Below are 14,654 nucleotides of genomic sequence, written 5' to 3'. Positions count from 1 at the left end.
CCAGTACGGGGTACCCACCCACGCCCCTTTCTCTCTCACTGCGACGAATCCATCCCTAACGAACCCAGCCACCATCCCATCGCGGAACTCTTTTCCTCCGGCGGAGACAGACCGCGGGTGCCATCGACGCCGTGGAAGGTCTGCTCGCTTCTCCTCGATCCTCTTCTCGACGTCGCACGAAGGCCTGCTCGGAGCTGTTGTGTCGCCGCCCCGAAGGGCTGCTCCGTCGTCGCCTCTGCTTGCCTCGCCGTTCTCCACCGCGAGTGACGTTTGCTTGCTTCTTCGAGTGACGTCGCCGTTCTGCTCGCCTCTCTGCTAAGGTTCTGCTTGCTTCACTCTGTTCTTTGCCACTGTTTTTTCCCCCTTTTTTTATGATTTCATTTATTTTATTTCTAAAATTATAGGTTAAACTAAACTCAAATAAATTTGTAATCTGATTTTATGATACTGTTCATTTGATTGCTGATAAAATAAAATTAATAATCAGATTTGTGATGTTTATTGTTGGTTCAAAACATGCCAGGTACATTTTGGAATTGATTTCAAAATCTCTACCGCCAGACTATTGGTGAAAGCTTTTTTCTATGTTTCTGTTGGGCGTTGATGCACCTGACTAATGGTTAACAATATGGGTTTAAGATGTTTAACAATATGAAAGTGTTGGATTTTGCTGAGAGATTTGATAACAAGTACAGACGAATTGTTAGGCCAATTGTTCTTGTTTGGCCTATGCTTATGATTCTTATGTGTGGCTTATCTTTCTGTCTCTGACTCCCTCATTCTCAACTTGGGATTTTGTTCTTTTTTATTTCTTTGACTTTTTTGGATAGTTGTAGTAAATAATTATCTGAATTTTGATACAATACAAATTAAAGGTGTGCTAATGTTTTGGTTGGTTGAATTGGTTCAAATCTTGTGTTCTGGAAAAAAAATAATGTCTTGAAATCTTTTATGAACTATACAGCCAAATTAGACTAGTTTCATATCAATTAAACTTGAAAACTTGTTTGTTATTGTTTTTTTTTTTTTTTTTGTGGTGGATATTATGTGCTTATCATTCATGTGTGTTTTTTTTTTTAATTATAAACTTTGATGTTTGAATTTGTTTGTGAATTTTAATAATAAATTATAGACAAATATCTGTCCCTTGACCGGTTTACTGACCGGTTCGGTTCTCACAACGGTAAGAAGTGAATGAATAGAGAGGGTTGACCACTTTTATTTGTGCCATTATTTCTGGTGTGGTTTTTGATTGGGGGAATGAACAAACTGGTTTGATCTTTGTTATGGAGGGTGAGTTTGAGGATAAGATCCTACTTGTAAGGGAATAATGGTTCTGATAGAAGGGTTTTTGATGAGTTGGTTGGTATTGAAACCCTAGATGTATAAGTTAGGCCCCACTCAGTGTTTTGATGGCTTCCATATAAATTTAGAGGATTTTTTTATCCGTGATTATAAGAGTTGAGGATTGCTATTGAGCTCTTGGAGTATCTGTATTTGATTCAGCTACGTTTGATTGGGGCTATGTCTCGTGTTCTCTAGCATTTGAAGGGAGTTATTTTTTGTTGGAGAAGAGTGGGATTGGAAAATTGAGTTAAGTTTAGCTTTACGATGCAGTTAGGATTTAGTAGTGCTGCAAGTTGTTTTTCTAGTTTTTTGATGTGCTGTTTGGGATTTCTCTCCTCTTGCTTGTTTTGTGTCTTGATATTCTGATTTGTTTGAATCTTAATCAGGAATTTGCATGTGGTGGATAACTGGATAATGGTTGACATTTGATTGTATCTTATAGTGGTTTGGGTTGGTAAATTATGGTGTTAGTGTGTTTGTTGTTATAATGGTGTAGTTGCATTTAGGCAGGGTGCGAGAGTGCTATGTATTTCATCCAAATAGTATGTGCTTAAAGTGTTCTAAATGTTATATGCATTTATACATGTTGCTACATGGTACTCAACTAGTCAACTGTGAGATGATTATAATTGATGATCATGTGTTTGGTCTGATTAAGGCATTTATAGACTAGTATTTTTTTGTGCTTGATTTGCAGATCCATTTATTTCCTCATTGTGGGCATGTCATGGACATTGTCTGTTAAAAAGAATAGAAGTATAGTGCCCGTTCAACTTGAATATAATCCGAATTTAGTTTGTATCCATATGCATAGGAGATGGGTTCTCGAGGAAGGCCATTATTTGATCTCAATGAGCCACCTGCAGAAGATAATGATGAGAGGGATGGTATTATTTGTCTCCAGCCCCAAAAGACTCAGCCATCAACAAATCCTAACTCTTCTGATTTATTTGCAGCATCATCTGCTGCCCAAGGAATAATAAATAATCATGCTTTTTCACACGCATCATCTGTCTCTGGATTTCAACCTTTTGTTCGGCCTAAATCCTCCTCTTGTATCCCTGATGTAGATGCTGTATCGAAGGGAGCAGAAGAACAAGATACAAATGCTAGTTCTAAGTCTGGCAAAGAGGACGATTTGAAAGTTATGGATTCACGGATACTAAGTTCAGCAGCTGCTCAATCCACAGAGAGGGAAGAAGGGGAATGGTCTGATGACGAGGTCTCTGCTGATGTAAATGGATCTCATAATTTGCTCCAACAAAGTCAAGTGTCCCAAGAGCAAACAACATCTGGAATGGTGGATGGGGGTGGAGTGGCTTCTGAAAGTAAGTCTAGCAATATTACTTCTGAAAGCAAGTCTGGTAATACTAAAGGTCCTGATAGTACAATTGATGAAAAGAGTAGCCGTGCCTCTGTAGGTCTAGAGTCAAATTCTACTGAACAGAAGAGCAACATTGTCCCAAATTCAGATGGCAGTATAAAAAGTGAAGCTTCTAATGATGCTCAAGAGGAGCCCAGTTTAATTCCTAAGCAAAAAGAAGTGAAAGGTATTGAAGCTAGTCATGCTCTTAGGTGTGCAAATAATCCTGGGAAAAGAAAGATTGACCAGCGCAAAGAGGAAATGTTGGGAAAGAAACGAAATAGACAGACTATGTTTCTTAACTTGGAAGATGTCAAGCAGGCAGGTCCTATGAAATCTTCAACACCAAGAAGGCAGAATTTTTCATCCCCTATTATAACTCGTACCGTAAAGGAGGTCCGTAATGTTCCTGCACAAGTTGAGCGTGTTGGAGCAGCTAAGGATCAGAAACAGGTTGAGACATCTTTTGCTGAAGGTGGCATCCATGCTGACTTACATGAACCTAAAGCTGATTCTAATGGTGATAATTCTGGACCACTTGGTAGGTCTAGGAGGCTAAACAGTGAGACGGAACCTCCGGCAGAGGTTAATTTACCACCCATTCCAAGACAGGGTTCATGGAAACAACCAACAGATTCAAGACAGCAGAAGAATGTACTTGGTTCAAGTAGGAAGTTGGGACAGACTGGTCAAAGCTCCAACTCCAATGATGTCAAGGTGGGAAACAAAAAACATGCTCCTATGAAGAAGCAGACTCCTGTCAGCATCCAGCCCCAAGACACATCTGTTGAACGCCTTATACGGGAGGTTACCAGTGAAAAATTTTGGCACCACCCAGGTATCAAATAGTTTTATTATCACTACTACTGCAAATCTTTACAGTGATTGATAAGCTTTTTTGCTTTCTATTAGAATTTTTCTCTTGTGTTTTGCCCTTATGTTGTTTCTGATTTTCTCGTATTGTTGCTCCCTTCCTCCAGTTGTCACACTGTGAGAGTCATAACACTGGAGACATATGCAAAGGTGATGACAGTTGTTTTTGGAATGAAATTTGATATTGGTTTGATAGCTTCCACTGGTTTACATGAATTATTTGTGTAATCCAGTCACCATCATATGCCTCTTTTGCGTTATGATTCTCAAGTTGGCTTGTTTCTTTTATAAAGAAGAAAAGATAACAGGTGGAAGGGCAATCTGGAATTTTATGTTAATTCTGTCTGTTATTTATGATTATTTATTATTATAATAATCATTTAGTAGCTTAGTGAAGATTCCAGAGGGTTATTTGTGTCTTATAAATGGACGTGCAAGATAGGTTGAGAATCATCGTGTCCATGGTGTGGGTATCAGAGCATGAGCAAATAAGATGGATAGAATAATGATGATAGAAATGGATAGAATAGAGTATAATGCAGCTGTTGATTGGATTGCATGGTTAAACATATCCATTTGTGTTAAAATCCTGATTTAATGTAGCTGGCTCCTAATAATTTTTTGCTAAGGCCTTATGGTGTAGTATATACTATTACTGGCAAATGTAAAACTTGAATGGACTTGTTGCTGGTAAATTGCTCTGTGATTTCTTCTTTGCTTAATCCCCCCCCCCCCCCTCTCTCTCTCTCTCTGTCTCTCTAAATAATTAGTTGGTATGATATCCTTTATTTCCTTTAGAAAGTTTTCTTATTATTCATTTATTGGTAACTGATTCAAGTTCCTGTGGTCCAGAGGAAACTGAGCTACAATGTGTCCCTGGACGGTTTGAGTCAGTCGAAGAGTATGTCAGAGTATTTGAACCTTTACTCTTTGAGGAATGTCGGGCTCAATTATACAGTACATGGGAAGAATCAATGGAGACAGTATCAAGGGATACTCATATTATGATGAGAGTAAAAGCAAATGAATCAAGAGAAAGAGGTACTCATACCATTCTTTGCTTGTTTTGTTTCATGTTGATGTTTTATTTCTTTTAGTGAACAATTTGGTTATGCTGTATAGACAGCTCTTTCTTTATATAAACTTAAATTTTCCTACTGTGCTGAGAGTTTCGTTGTCTCGGCCATAGTTAAATGAATTCACCAATTAGGTGACATACCGCATACCAGTTTGCGCATACTAATTCCCAATTCATCTCCGTACCAGAACGTCATGGGTTTACTTCCCACATAACATATTTTATATGTGGCGGACCATGTACATGTTCGTAGACTGGAACATGTTGCGGTCTGTGTGACTATGGTCTCATGTTCAATAGATTTAATATCCTCTTGTGCTTGATTGATTGTAATTTTTTATATTTAGCCTTATAATGAGTGTGATTTTTGCTTTGTTGCTGAGACTTAAAGCATTGAATCCTATAGTTTGGTTCTCTATTGGTTAACTACTAAACTTCGCTTTTGTTATTTTTTGTCTTCTATTTAGGATGGTATGATGTGAAACTACTTCCATTACATGATTTCAAATGGTCATTTAAGGAGGGAGATGTTGCAGTCCTATCATCTCCTAGGCCTGGATCAGGTTTGTTGTGGAATATCTAATATAGGATTGTTTTGTTCTGATAATTCTTTAATGTTCTTCAATTGACAGTTTCATTATGTTAAGCAGTCAGGTCCAAGCAGAGCAGTGCATCTTTAGCTCAGGATGATGGGGAAGTGGAAATCACTGGACGAGTGGTTGGAACAGTTAGGCGACACATACCAATTGATACCCGTGATCCTCCTGGTGCAATTCTCCATTATTATGTTGGGGACTCTTATGATCCTATCAGGCAATTGATTACTCTAAGCTTGCCATTAAAGATTCTTTTTTATTGAGTTTTCATTTATTTTATTTTATTTATGTACTTCAATATTTCCATAATATTACTTATAAAAGATGGTTCATTCTTGTAGGGTTGATGATGATCATATCATACGAAAACTTCAAATCGGAAGCATTTGGTATCTCACGATACTTGGCTCCCTTGCTACCACACAGAGGGAGTATGTTGCTCTACATGCATTTCGTCGCTTAAATTCACAGGTATATGATGAAACACACAATTTCTAATTGTGTTGTGGTCTTACAGTTCTAACTGATGATTTCTCCCTCTCACTATGCAGATGCAAACTGCTATCCTTCGGCCTAGTCCTGAACACTTCCCTAAATATGAGCAGCAGACCCCAGCCATGCCTGAATGCTTTACACCAAACTTTGTTGATTATCTTCGTAGGACCTTTAATGAACCCCAGTTGGCAGCAATCCAATGGGCTGCTACGCATACAGCTGCTGGTACAAGTAGTGGAACAACAAAAAGGCAAGAACCGTGGCCCTTTACCCTTGTTCAGGGACCTCCAGGAACAGGAAAGACGCATACTGTATGGGGAATGTTGAATGTGATTCACCTTGTGCAGTATCAGCATTACTACACTTCCTTGCTTAAGCATGTAGCCCCGGAAAGCTACAAGCAAGCTAATGAGATCAGTTCAGATAATGCACCCATGGGATCTATTGATGAAGTTCTTCAAAACATGAACCAGAATCTCTTGCGTACTTTGCCTAAGTTGGTCCCCAAACCTAGAATGTTGGTTTGTGCTCCATCTAATGCTGCCACTGATGAGCTTCTTGCTCGTGTCCTTGATCGTGGATTTATTGATGGTGAGATGAAAGTATATCGACCTGATGTGGCTCGAGTTGGGGTTGATTCTCAGACACGTGCTGCCCAAGCAGTTTCTGTTGAACGTAGAACTGAACAGCTTTTGGTCAAGAGTCGGGAGGAAGTTCTTGGATGGATGCATCAGTTAAAGAATCGCGAGGCTCAGTTGACTCAGCAGTTACATTGTCTTCATAGAGAACTTAATGCTACTGCCGCTGCAGTTCGTTCCCAAGGATCTGTTGGTGTAGACCCTGATGTTCTCATGGCCAGGGATCAGAGTCGGGATGCTCTACTGCAAAATCTTGCTGCTGTAGTTGAAGGAAGGGACAAGGTTTTAGTTGAGATGTCTCGCCTTGCCCTTTTGGAAAGTAGGTTCCGACCTGGTAGTGGTTTCAATTTGGAAGAGGCCCGTGCCAGTTTGGAGGCCAGTTTTGCCAATGAAGCAGAGATAGTTTTCACTACAGTTTCCAGCAGTGGTCGCAAGTTGTTCTCTCGTCTTTCCCATGGCTTTGATATGGTGGTCATTGACGAGGCAGCTCAAGCCAGTGAGGTGGGAGTTCTGCCTCCCCTCTCTCTTGGTGCAGCTCGATGTGTTCTGGTCGGGGATCCTCAGCAGCTTCCTGCTACAGTTATTAGCAAGGCTGCTGGAACATTGATGTACAGTAGGAGTCTTTTTGAGAGATTCCAACAAGCAGGTTGCCCGACAATGTTGTTGTCTGTGCAGTATAGAATGCATCCCCAAATTCGAGATTTCCCTTCTAGGTACTTCTATCAGGGGCGCCTTACTGACAGTGAAAGCGTGGTTAAATTGCCTGATGAGGTATACCACAAGGACCCTTTACTTAGACCTTATATATTCTATGATATCAGACATGGACGGGAGTCTCACAGGGGTGGATCAGTCTCTTATCAAAACATACATGAAGCACAATTTTGTCTCCGATTGTATGAGCATCTTCAGAAAACTTTGAAATCTTTGGGTATGGGAAAGATTAGTGTTGGCATAATTACTCCTTACAAGCTGCAGCTGAAATGCCTCCAGCGTGAATTTGAGGAAGTCTTAAATTCAGAAGAAGGGAAGGACCTATATATTAATACTGTAGATGCTTTCCAAGGTCAAGAACGAGATGTCATTATAATGTCGTGTGTGCGTGCTTCTAGTCATGGTGTTGGCTTTGTTGCAGATATTAGACGGATGAATGTTGCACTTACACGTGCAAGGAGGGCACTTTGGGTATGTATCTCTTTCTAATGCATCCTTAATCTTTAATGATGGATTCATGTTTGTTTACCTAATGACTGGCACACTTTTTGGTTGGTATTAAAAGTGTTTGTTATCATTGACAGGTCATGGGAAATGCAAATGCTCTGGTACAATCTGATGATTGGGCTGCGTTGATTACTGATGCAAAATCCCGAAATTGCTATATGGAGATGGACTCCCTTCCGAAGGACTTTATGGTATCGAAGGGACCTACTTACACGCCACTGCCTGGTAAGGCTTCCTCAAATATGAGGGGCATGAGATCAGGTGGACAAAGGTTTAGAGGAATGGAGGCGCATGGGGATCCCAGGATGGGCCCACCATGTGAAGATGATGAAAAGATGGGTGCACCAGCAAGCTTCAGAAATGGAAATCATCGATCATCAAGATATCCAATGGAGAATTCTTTAGACGATTTTGACCATATGGGCGATAAATCCAGAGATTCCTGGCAGTATGGTGCACAGAAGAAGCAGAACTCTGCTGGAAATGGGGGAAAGAGAGATGTGTAACCATGGCTTATCTGCACATTATTGTCCATCTTGGGGGGGATTTATGGGGCTATCTGACTTCCTAATTCTGTGATCTCTCACCATGGAAAGCTCGCAGACTGGATCGGCCGGAGCTGTATGAGCCCGAGACAAAGATATGCACAGCCTTGGAGGACAGACCAGCATCCAGTGCGGATAAGGCCTACATTGTTACGTCAGACACGCATTGGTTCATGCAATTTTGTGCAGCAGATTGATGTGCTGCGCCGAAGACTGCAGACTTTAGTCCGCCAACAATGTATGGAAGTGAACGGGGACCAAGCTGGTTGGAGGCGGAGTACTCATTTTTGTGTCACTGCCAAATATTAAAGGAAAACTGCTACAGGGAATTTTAGGGATCTAAGGTAGTAGTTTGCTGTCAACTGACTCTGTACATAACATGGATTCACAACATTGTTTTTGACAAATTGTTTTGTGTTTCATTTATGTTAAACGGAAGCGTTTCACTTCCAAAGGAGGAAGAAAAGGTTACCCTTCTTTTCTTGTTACTTCAATACCCAAAAGGTGTGCTTGTATGAACATTTTCATTATTTAATTAATTTTTTTTAAATGGCTGGGATATTAGGTTTGGATATATACTAGTTTAATGTCCCGTGCAACGCACGGAAGAATTGAATTCCGGAGTTCAGATCACATACTAATTCTGTAATTCAAAGGTATAATTGATTTTAATGAATATTACTTAATATTTTATAAAATAAAACTACAACAATTTTAATGATTTCTAAGATAGATTCAATTATTAATTTATTACATGCTGTTTACCTACATAACTTGTTTTTAAATTCATATTCACTTTACAAAAAGTTACATTTAAACCAATAATTTTTTATATCAAATGATTAATACTCTTAATACCTAAAAAAATTGAACGATAATGACTCTCTGCGGCAATAAAAATAATTCAAACTATTTAATAAAACTAATAAACCATAAAGTTTGTATCAGAAATAAAAATATAACACATTAATCACAAACCAGATTAACTGAAAAACGAAATACAAAAACCCTCACTAGTAAAAACTAAACATAAACTAAAACTCTAAACCCTAAACGCTAAATCCTAATCATAAACTCAAACTCTAAACCCTAAATACTAAATCCTAAATTTTAATCGCCAAATTCTGAACATAAAATCTAAACCCATATTCGCATACCCTAAAACCTAACAAAAAAATTTTTTAAAAATTAAAGCGAAAACTCTAATTCCAAAATACAAATATCACAATTCTAAACCATGAAATCCTAAACTCTAAATTAAAAAAACAAAAAAAAAACAATAAACTCATAAATAATAAACGATAAACATAAATCCAAACCCCTAAATTAAAAATCATATGACTAAAACCCTAAAATACTAAAGTATAAAATCCAAAAACCTAAACACTAAACCATAAAACCTAAAATTATAAAAATATAAACCGAGAACCTAAACCTAAAACCTAAACCATAAACATAAACACTAAACCTTAAAAACTTAAATACTAAAGTAATATTTTTATGTAAAATAAAAAAATGAACTTAAATCCTAATAATATAATAAAAAAGAAAAAACAAAAAATTTAACGAAATAATTCACGACTTATAAATTATACATATTTAACTTGTCATATTTATTAAATGAATCAACATAGAAAACATTCAACTATTTTACTTTATTTCAATTTTGTCTATTGAATTTTATTTGTTTAAGTTATAAAAATTTGTTATTTGATTACAATTTTAATTCTGCCTTCAAATATATATGACATAAAAATTTAAAATGGATTAACATAAAAAATCAATATAATTAACCGATTAACGTAATAGAAAATTGATTTATATGGATAATGAAATTTTTTTTATGAAACTGATATTAAAAATATATGGAACATAATTTAAATTTAAATATAGATGGGAATTTAAAAATAACTACCTAATTTGAGATAAAAATAACAAAAAACTTTAGATTAGCAATATTTAATTTCAGCTAATTTGCTTTGAAAATTATTGAAAGATAGTTATATATTTTACTATATAAATCATAGACAATAAATCTTAAACTATAAATACCAAATCCTAAATCCTAAATATTTTAGACTTTTTCTCAACATTTGACCTTCTCATCGCAAATATATATTTTAAAAAGAGAGACAAATATCTTATAACCTATAGGAGTGGCATGACAAGCTCTCAAGTCAACTTCTTCTTATTGAGAAAAGTCGATCGAAAATTCTGCATTAATTGTAAATTAAAATTATTTCGGAAAAAAGTTTAACAACACAATATAGGATGCTTGGTATAGATTTTCGCGTTGAGCAAACGTTGAGGAAAAGACATCATACGAAGAACCCAAGGACGAAGTGGTGGTGGATGAACGGTGAGGAACAAAGAAGTTTCCTAAGACGGGTAGGAGAAGAGGCAAAGTGGGATGGGGATGGAAGCGCGGAGGAGATGTTGAGGGAGATGGCAGAAGTTATTAGAAGAACAACAAAAGAAAGTTTTGGTGAATTTAGAGGGATAGGACCAAGAGATAAGGAGTAGTCCTGGTGGTGGAATGCGAGTGTACAAGAAAAGATAAAGGCAAAAAATTAAAGAAGTGCTTTAAGGAGTGGTCTTTGTGTCGCAATGCAGATAATTGGGAAAAATATAAGGTGACTAAGAAAGAGACAAAAGTGGCTGTAAGTGAAGTAAGAACAAGAACATATGAAGGTCTTTACTAGTCTTTAGCCACGAAAGAAAGAGAAAAATGTATATATAGAATCACAAAGAGCCGTGAAAGAAGAATGAGAGACTTGAATAAGGTTAAGTGCATAAAGGATAAAGATGGAGAAGTTTTGATTCAAGAGGAGAAGATTAATGAAAGGTGGAAGAGCTACTTCTACAAGTTATTTAATGAAGGAAAGAAGACTCTTCTGAGTCTTGGTCGGTTATGCATGAGGAAAGAAGATGAAAACTTTGACTACTATCAAAGGATTCGAGACTTCGAGGTAAAAGAGGCTTTAAAGCAGATGAAAAATGACAGGGCAGTAGGACCTGATAATATTCTGATTGAAGTTTGGAAAGACCTTGGAGAGAAAAAGATATTAGTTGGTTAACCAAACTTTTTAATGAGATTTTAAAGTCAAAGATCGAATGAGTGGAGAAAGAGCACCTTGGTACCTATTTACAAGAATAAAAGGGATATATAAAGTTGCGGAAACTATAGAGAGATCAAACTTATGAGCCATACCATGAAGTTATGAAAAATGGTGATAGAACGGAGGTTGAGACAAGAGACACGTAATAGAGAACCAATTTGATTTTATGTCAGTCAAATTCACCATTAAAGCGATATACTTATAAAGAAGAATGATGGAGAAGTATCATAGTAATAAAAGGGATCTACATGTGGTGTTTATTGATTTAGAAAAAGCGTACGATAGGGTGTCAAGAGAGGTCTTATGGAAGGTTTTGGAAAGGAAAAGAGTAAGGATCGCCTATATTCGTGCCATTAAAGACATGTATGATAGGATTACAACTAGTGTAAAGACTCAAGATGGTGTGACAGAGGAATTTTCTAGTAGTATAGGATTACACCAGGGATCGTCCTTAAGTCCATATATTTTCACATTAGTGTTGGAAGTACTCACAGAGCATATCCAAGAGCCTGTGCCATGGTGCATGCTTTTTGTCGATGATATCGTTCTTATGAGAGAGTCAAGAGAAGACCTAAATAAGAAATTTGATTTATGGAGCCGTAGCAAGACGGAATATATGGAATGTAAGTTTGGCTGCCGAAGGAAAAACCCCAATACAAAGGTGAAGATTGGAGAAAACATCCTACGAAAAATTAAAAGTTTTAAGTATTTTTAGTGCATCATATAGGATAATGGAGAGATTGAACATGATGTAAATCATAGCAGGATCCAAGCAGATTGGTCAAAATGGCGAAGTGCATTTGGTTTTATATGTGACAAAAAAGTGTCTTTAAAACTTAAAGGTAAATTCTATCGCACTGTTATCAAACCGACTATGTTTTATGGTACAGAGTATTGGGCGGTCAAAGGAGAACACGAACATAAGCTGAGTGTGACAGAGATGAAGATGTTAAGATGGATGAGTGGTCATACGCGATTCGATAGAATAAGGAATGAAGATATAAGAGGGAGAGTTGAAGTAACACCTATTGTGAAAAAGAGGATATGAAAAGAAGACCGACAGAATACCCAGTCAGGAGGGTGGATGAGATGAAAGATGGATAAAGGGTGAAAGGCAGAGAAAGATCTAAGAATATCATCCATGAGGTGGTCAAACGAGATGTACATGTAAATAGTCTCTCTGTAAACATGATACATGATAAAATTCAATAGCGTCGTTTGATCCATGTAGCCGACCCCACCTATTTTAGTATATTTAATTATTAATTGTTCTAATGGTAAAAAATTAACATTATATATTTATATATTAAGTTAATATACCGTAAACATTAATCTGTAAAATGCTTGTAAAAAAAAATATAAATATTAAGTGTACGATGAAAATTGAATTTGGTGACTTAGTTAAAAAATTAGTTAAATAATATTGATGAAGCAAATGATTTATCTAAAAAATATTGAGTGCTTTTTTAAATTATATAACTCAAAAAATTTACAAAATCATAAAATATATTATAAATTAATAAAAAATATCTATATCCTTTTAAGTGAAGAATTAATAGTGGAATTGTACAATAATAAATATTTTTATGAGTGTTTTTTAATATATTAATAGTTAGAACAATGAACTTTCTCACTTGTTACTCCGAAATATTCTCTTTACATAAGTTCCTGCAACTTTTCTTGCTAGACTACTTATTATTGCTTGTTGCTGCTATTGCTGTTTCTTTGTCGTTGGTGTCGAAATTGATAATTCAAGACTATTATATATTTCGATGCAGTGTTATATATAAAAGTAAAACAAAGATATTCAACAAAAAAGTAGCAAATTAATTACGGAGAATGGAAAATGGATAGTTTAGTTATAAGAAATACCTGATGAAAAATATGTATATCTTTTTAAGTGAGAATTAACAATGAAATTGTACAATAATAAATATTTTTAATGAGTATTTTTTAATATATTAATAATTGGAATAACGAACTTTTTCACTTGCGACTCCGATATATTCTCTTTATATTAGTCCTTGCAAGTCTTTTTGCTAGACTACCTACTGTTGCTTGTTGCTGCTATTAGCCTATTATTGTTTCTTTGCCACTGATGTCGCAATTGATAATGCAATATTAATCGATTATGATAAATTGGATCGAATTTTGTGATTTTTGTATGGTACTTCGCGGTGACATGAGCGTGGAAGGGATAATCTGTTTTTTTCTTTTGTTTTTATAATTTTTAAGGATTAAAATGATTTATTTTAGCTTTTTGGTCTCATATTATAGAATGGATCTCGAAAAATATGAAAGATCTCTTCCCAAACTGTACATACGACTTTCATCAAATACGATTTTTCACATAATTTTAATTGGGTATTGAAGTAACATTATCTATTGAGAAATCTCTAATTTTAAGTATCTTTTAAATTGATTCACATATAAATTAAAATTTCATATATATTGAATATCCATAAAAAATTCACTTTAAAAGATTCAAACTTCATATTTTCATTTTTTTTAAATATATTTTCATGCAGTTTTATATATAAAAGTAAAATAAAGATATTCAACCAAGAAGTAGCTAATTAATTAAGAAGAAAAAAAAAATGGATAATTTAATTATAAAAAAATACTTGTCCGTTGTCTTGGTTAGTTTTAGAGTAATAATTGTATTTTTTATGTTGTCAATAAGATATATATCATTGGTAGTGAAATATTCAAATTTCCTCACAATATGAGGTGGAAGCGGTCAGGGTCTTAGGGACGGATATATGAGAGACGAGTGGAGGCCTCAATTCTCTAATTTTTTTTAAAAAAAAATTAATAGTAATAAATTATTAAATATAATTTAATTTTTTAAAAAATTTATTTAGTATTTAGTTTAATATAAATAAAAGTCTATTCCAATTTAAATATTAATAATTTTTAATATCTAAAAATAAGTAATAATATTAAAAAATCTAAAAAAATATTATTACTAATATTTTTTAATTAAATAAAATATTTCAAATCTCATAAAGTGCTTGTGACTATCTTTTTTTATTTATTTGGTATTAATTCTATCTGTTTCAATTGTTATAATTGAAAAATTTTTTTTACATATAAATATTGTGAAGAATGATTCAGAAACAAAATGAAAGATGAATTTCTTACTAATTTGTCTTTTAATTATATTGAAAAGAAAATTACTAAAAAATTTGACACAAATTTTATTATCGATGAATTTTATTATACGAAGAATCGACTATTTCATTAGTAAAAGTACACACATATTTTTTGTACTTTAAAATATATTCTCTATCAGTATATTTTTGTAATACATCTTACATTATATAATTTTTTACATAATTTTTTAATATTATATATATTATTGGCTCCCCATAATAAT

General features: G+C 35.0%; 1 protein-coding gene across 7 annotated transcripts; it reads left to right on the top strand.

Moving 5' to 3' along the window:
• LOC112726587 (uncharacterized) lies at window positions 1-8,706 on the top strand. Of its 7 annotated transcripts, none has more exons than XM_072210124.1 (9): window positions 3-320; window positions 2,418-2,675; window positions 2,769-3,548; window positions 4,436-4,624; window positions 5,129-5,224; window positions 5,312-5,474; window positions 5,599-5,728; window positions 5,809-7,575; window positions 7,689-8,706. In XM_072210124.1, exons 2-9 carry the CDS (start codon window positions 2,495-2,497, stop codon window positions 8,115-8,117), a joined length of 3,735 nt encoding a protein of 1,244 aa, XP_072066225.1. In that variant the 5' UTR covers window positions 3-320; window positions 2,418-2,494; the 3' UTR covers window positions 8,118-8,706. The 7 variants fall into 7 exon arrangements, with proteins under 7 accessions (XP_025631807.1, XP_072066225.1, XP_029146362.1 ...); XM_029290529.2 differs by having other exon boundaries at window positions 2,045-2,675; XM_072210123.1 differs by having other exon boundaries at window positions 524-2,675.
• Window positions 8,707-14,654: the final 5,948 nt, after the last annotated feature.

Source organism: Arachis hypogaea, chromosome 12 (assembly GCF_003086295.3).
Source record: "Arachis hypogaea cultivar Tifrunner chromosome 12, arahy.Tifrunner.gnm2.J5K5, whole genome shotgun sequence".
Taxonomy (NCBI): domain Eukaryota; kingdom Viridiplantae; phylum Streptophyta; class Magnoliopsida; order Fabales; family Fabaceae; genus Arachis; species Arachis hypogaea.
The sequence above is the reverse complement of the archived record's forward strand: the minus strand, read 5'-3'. Positions and strand labels throughout refer to the sequence as shown.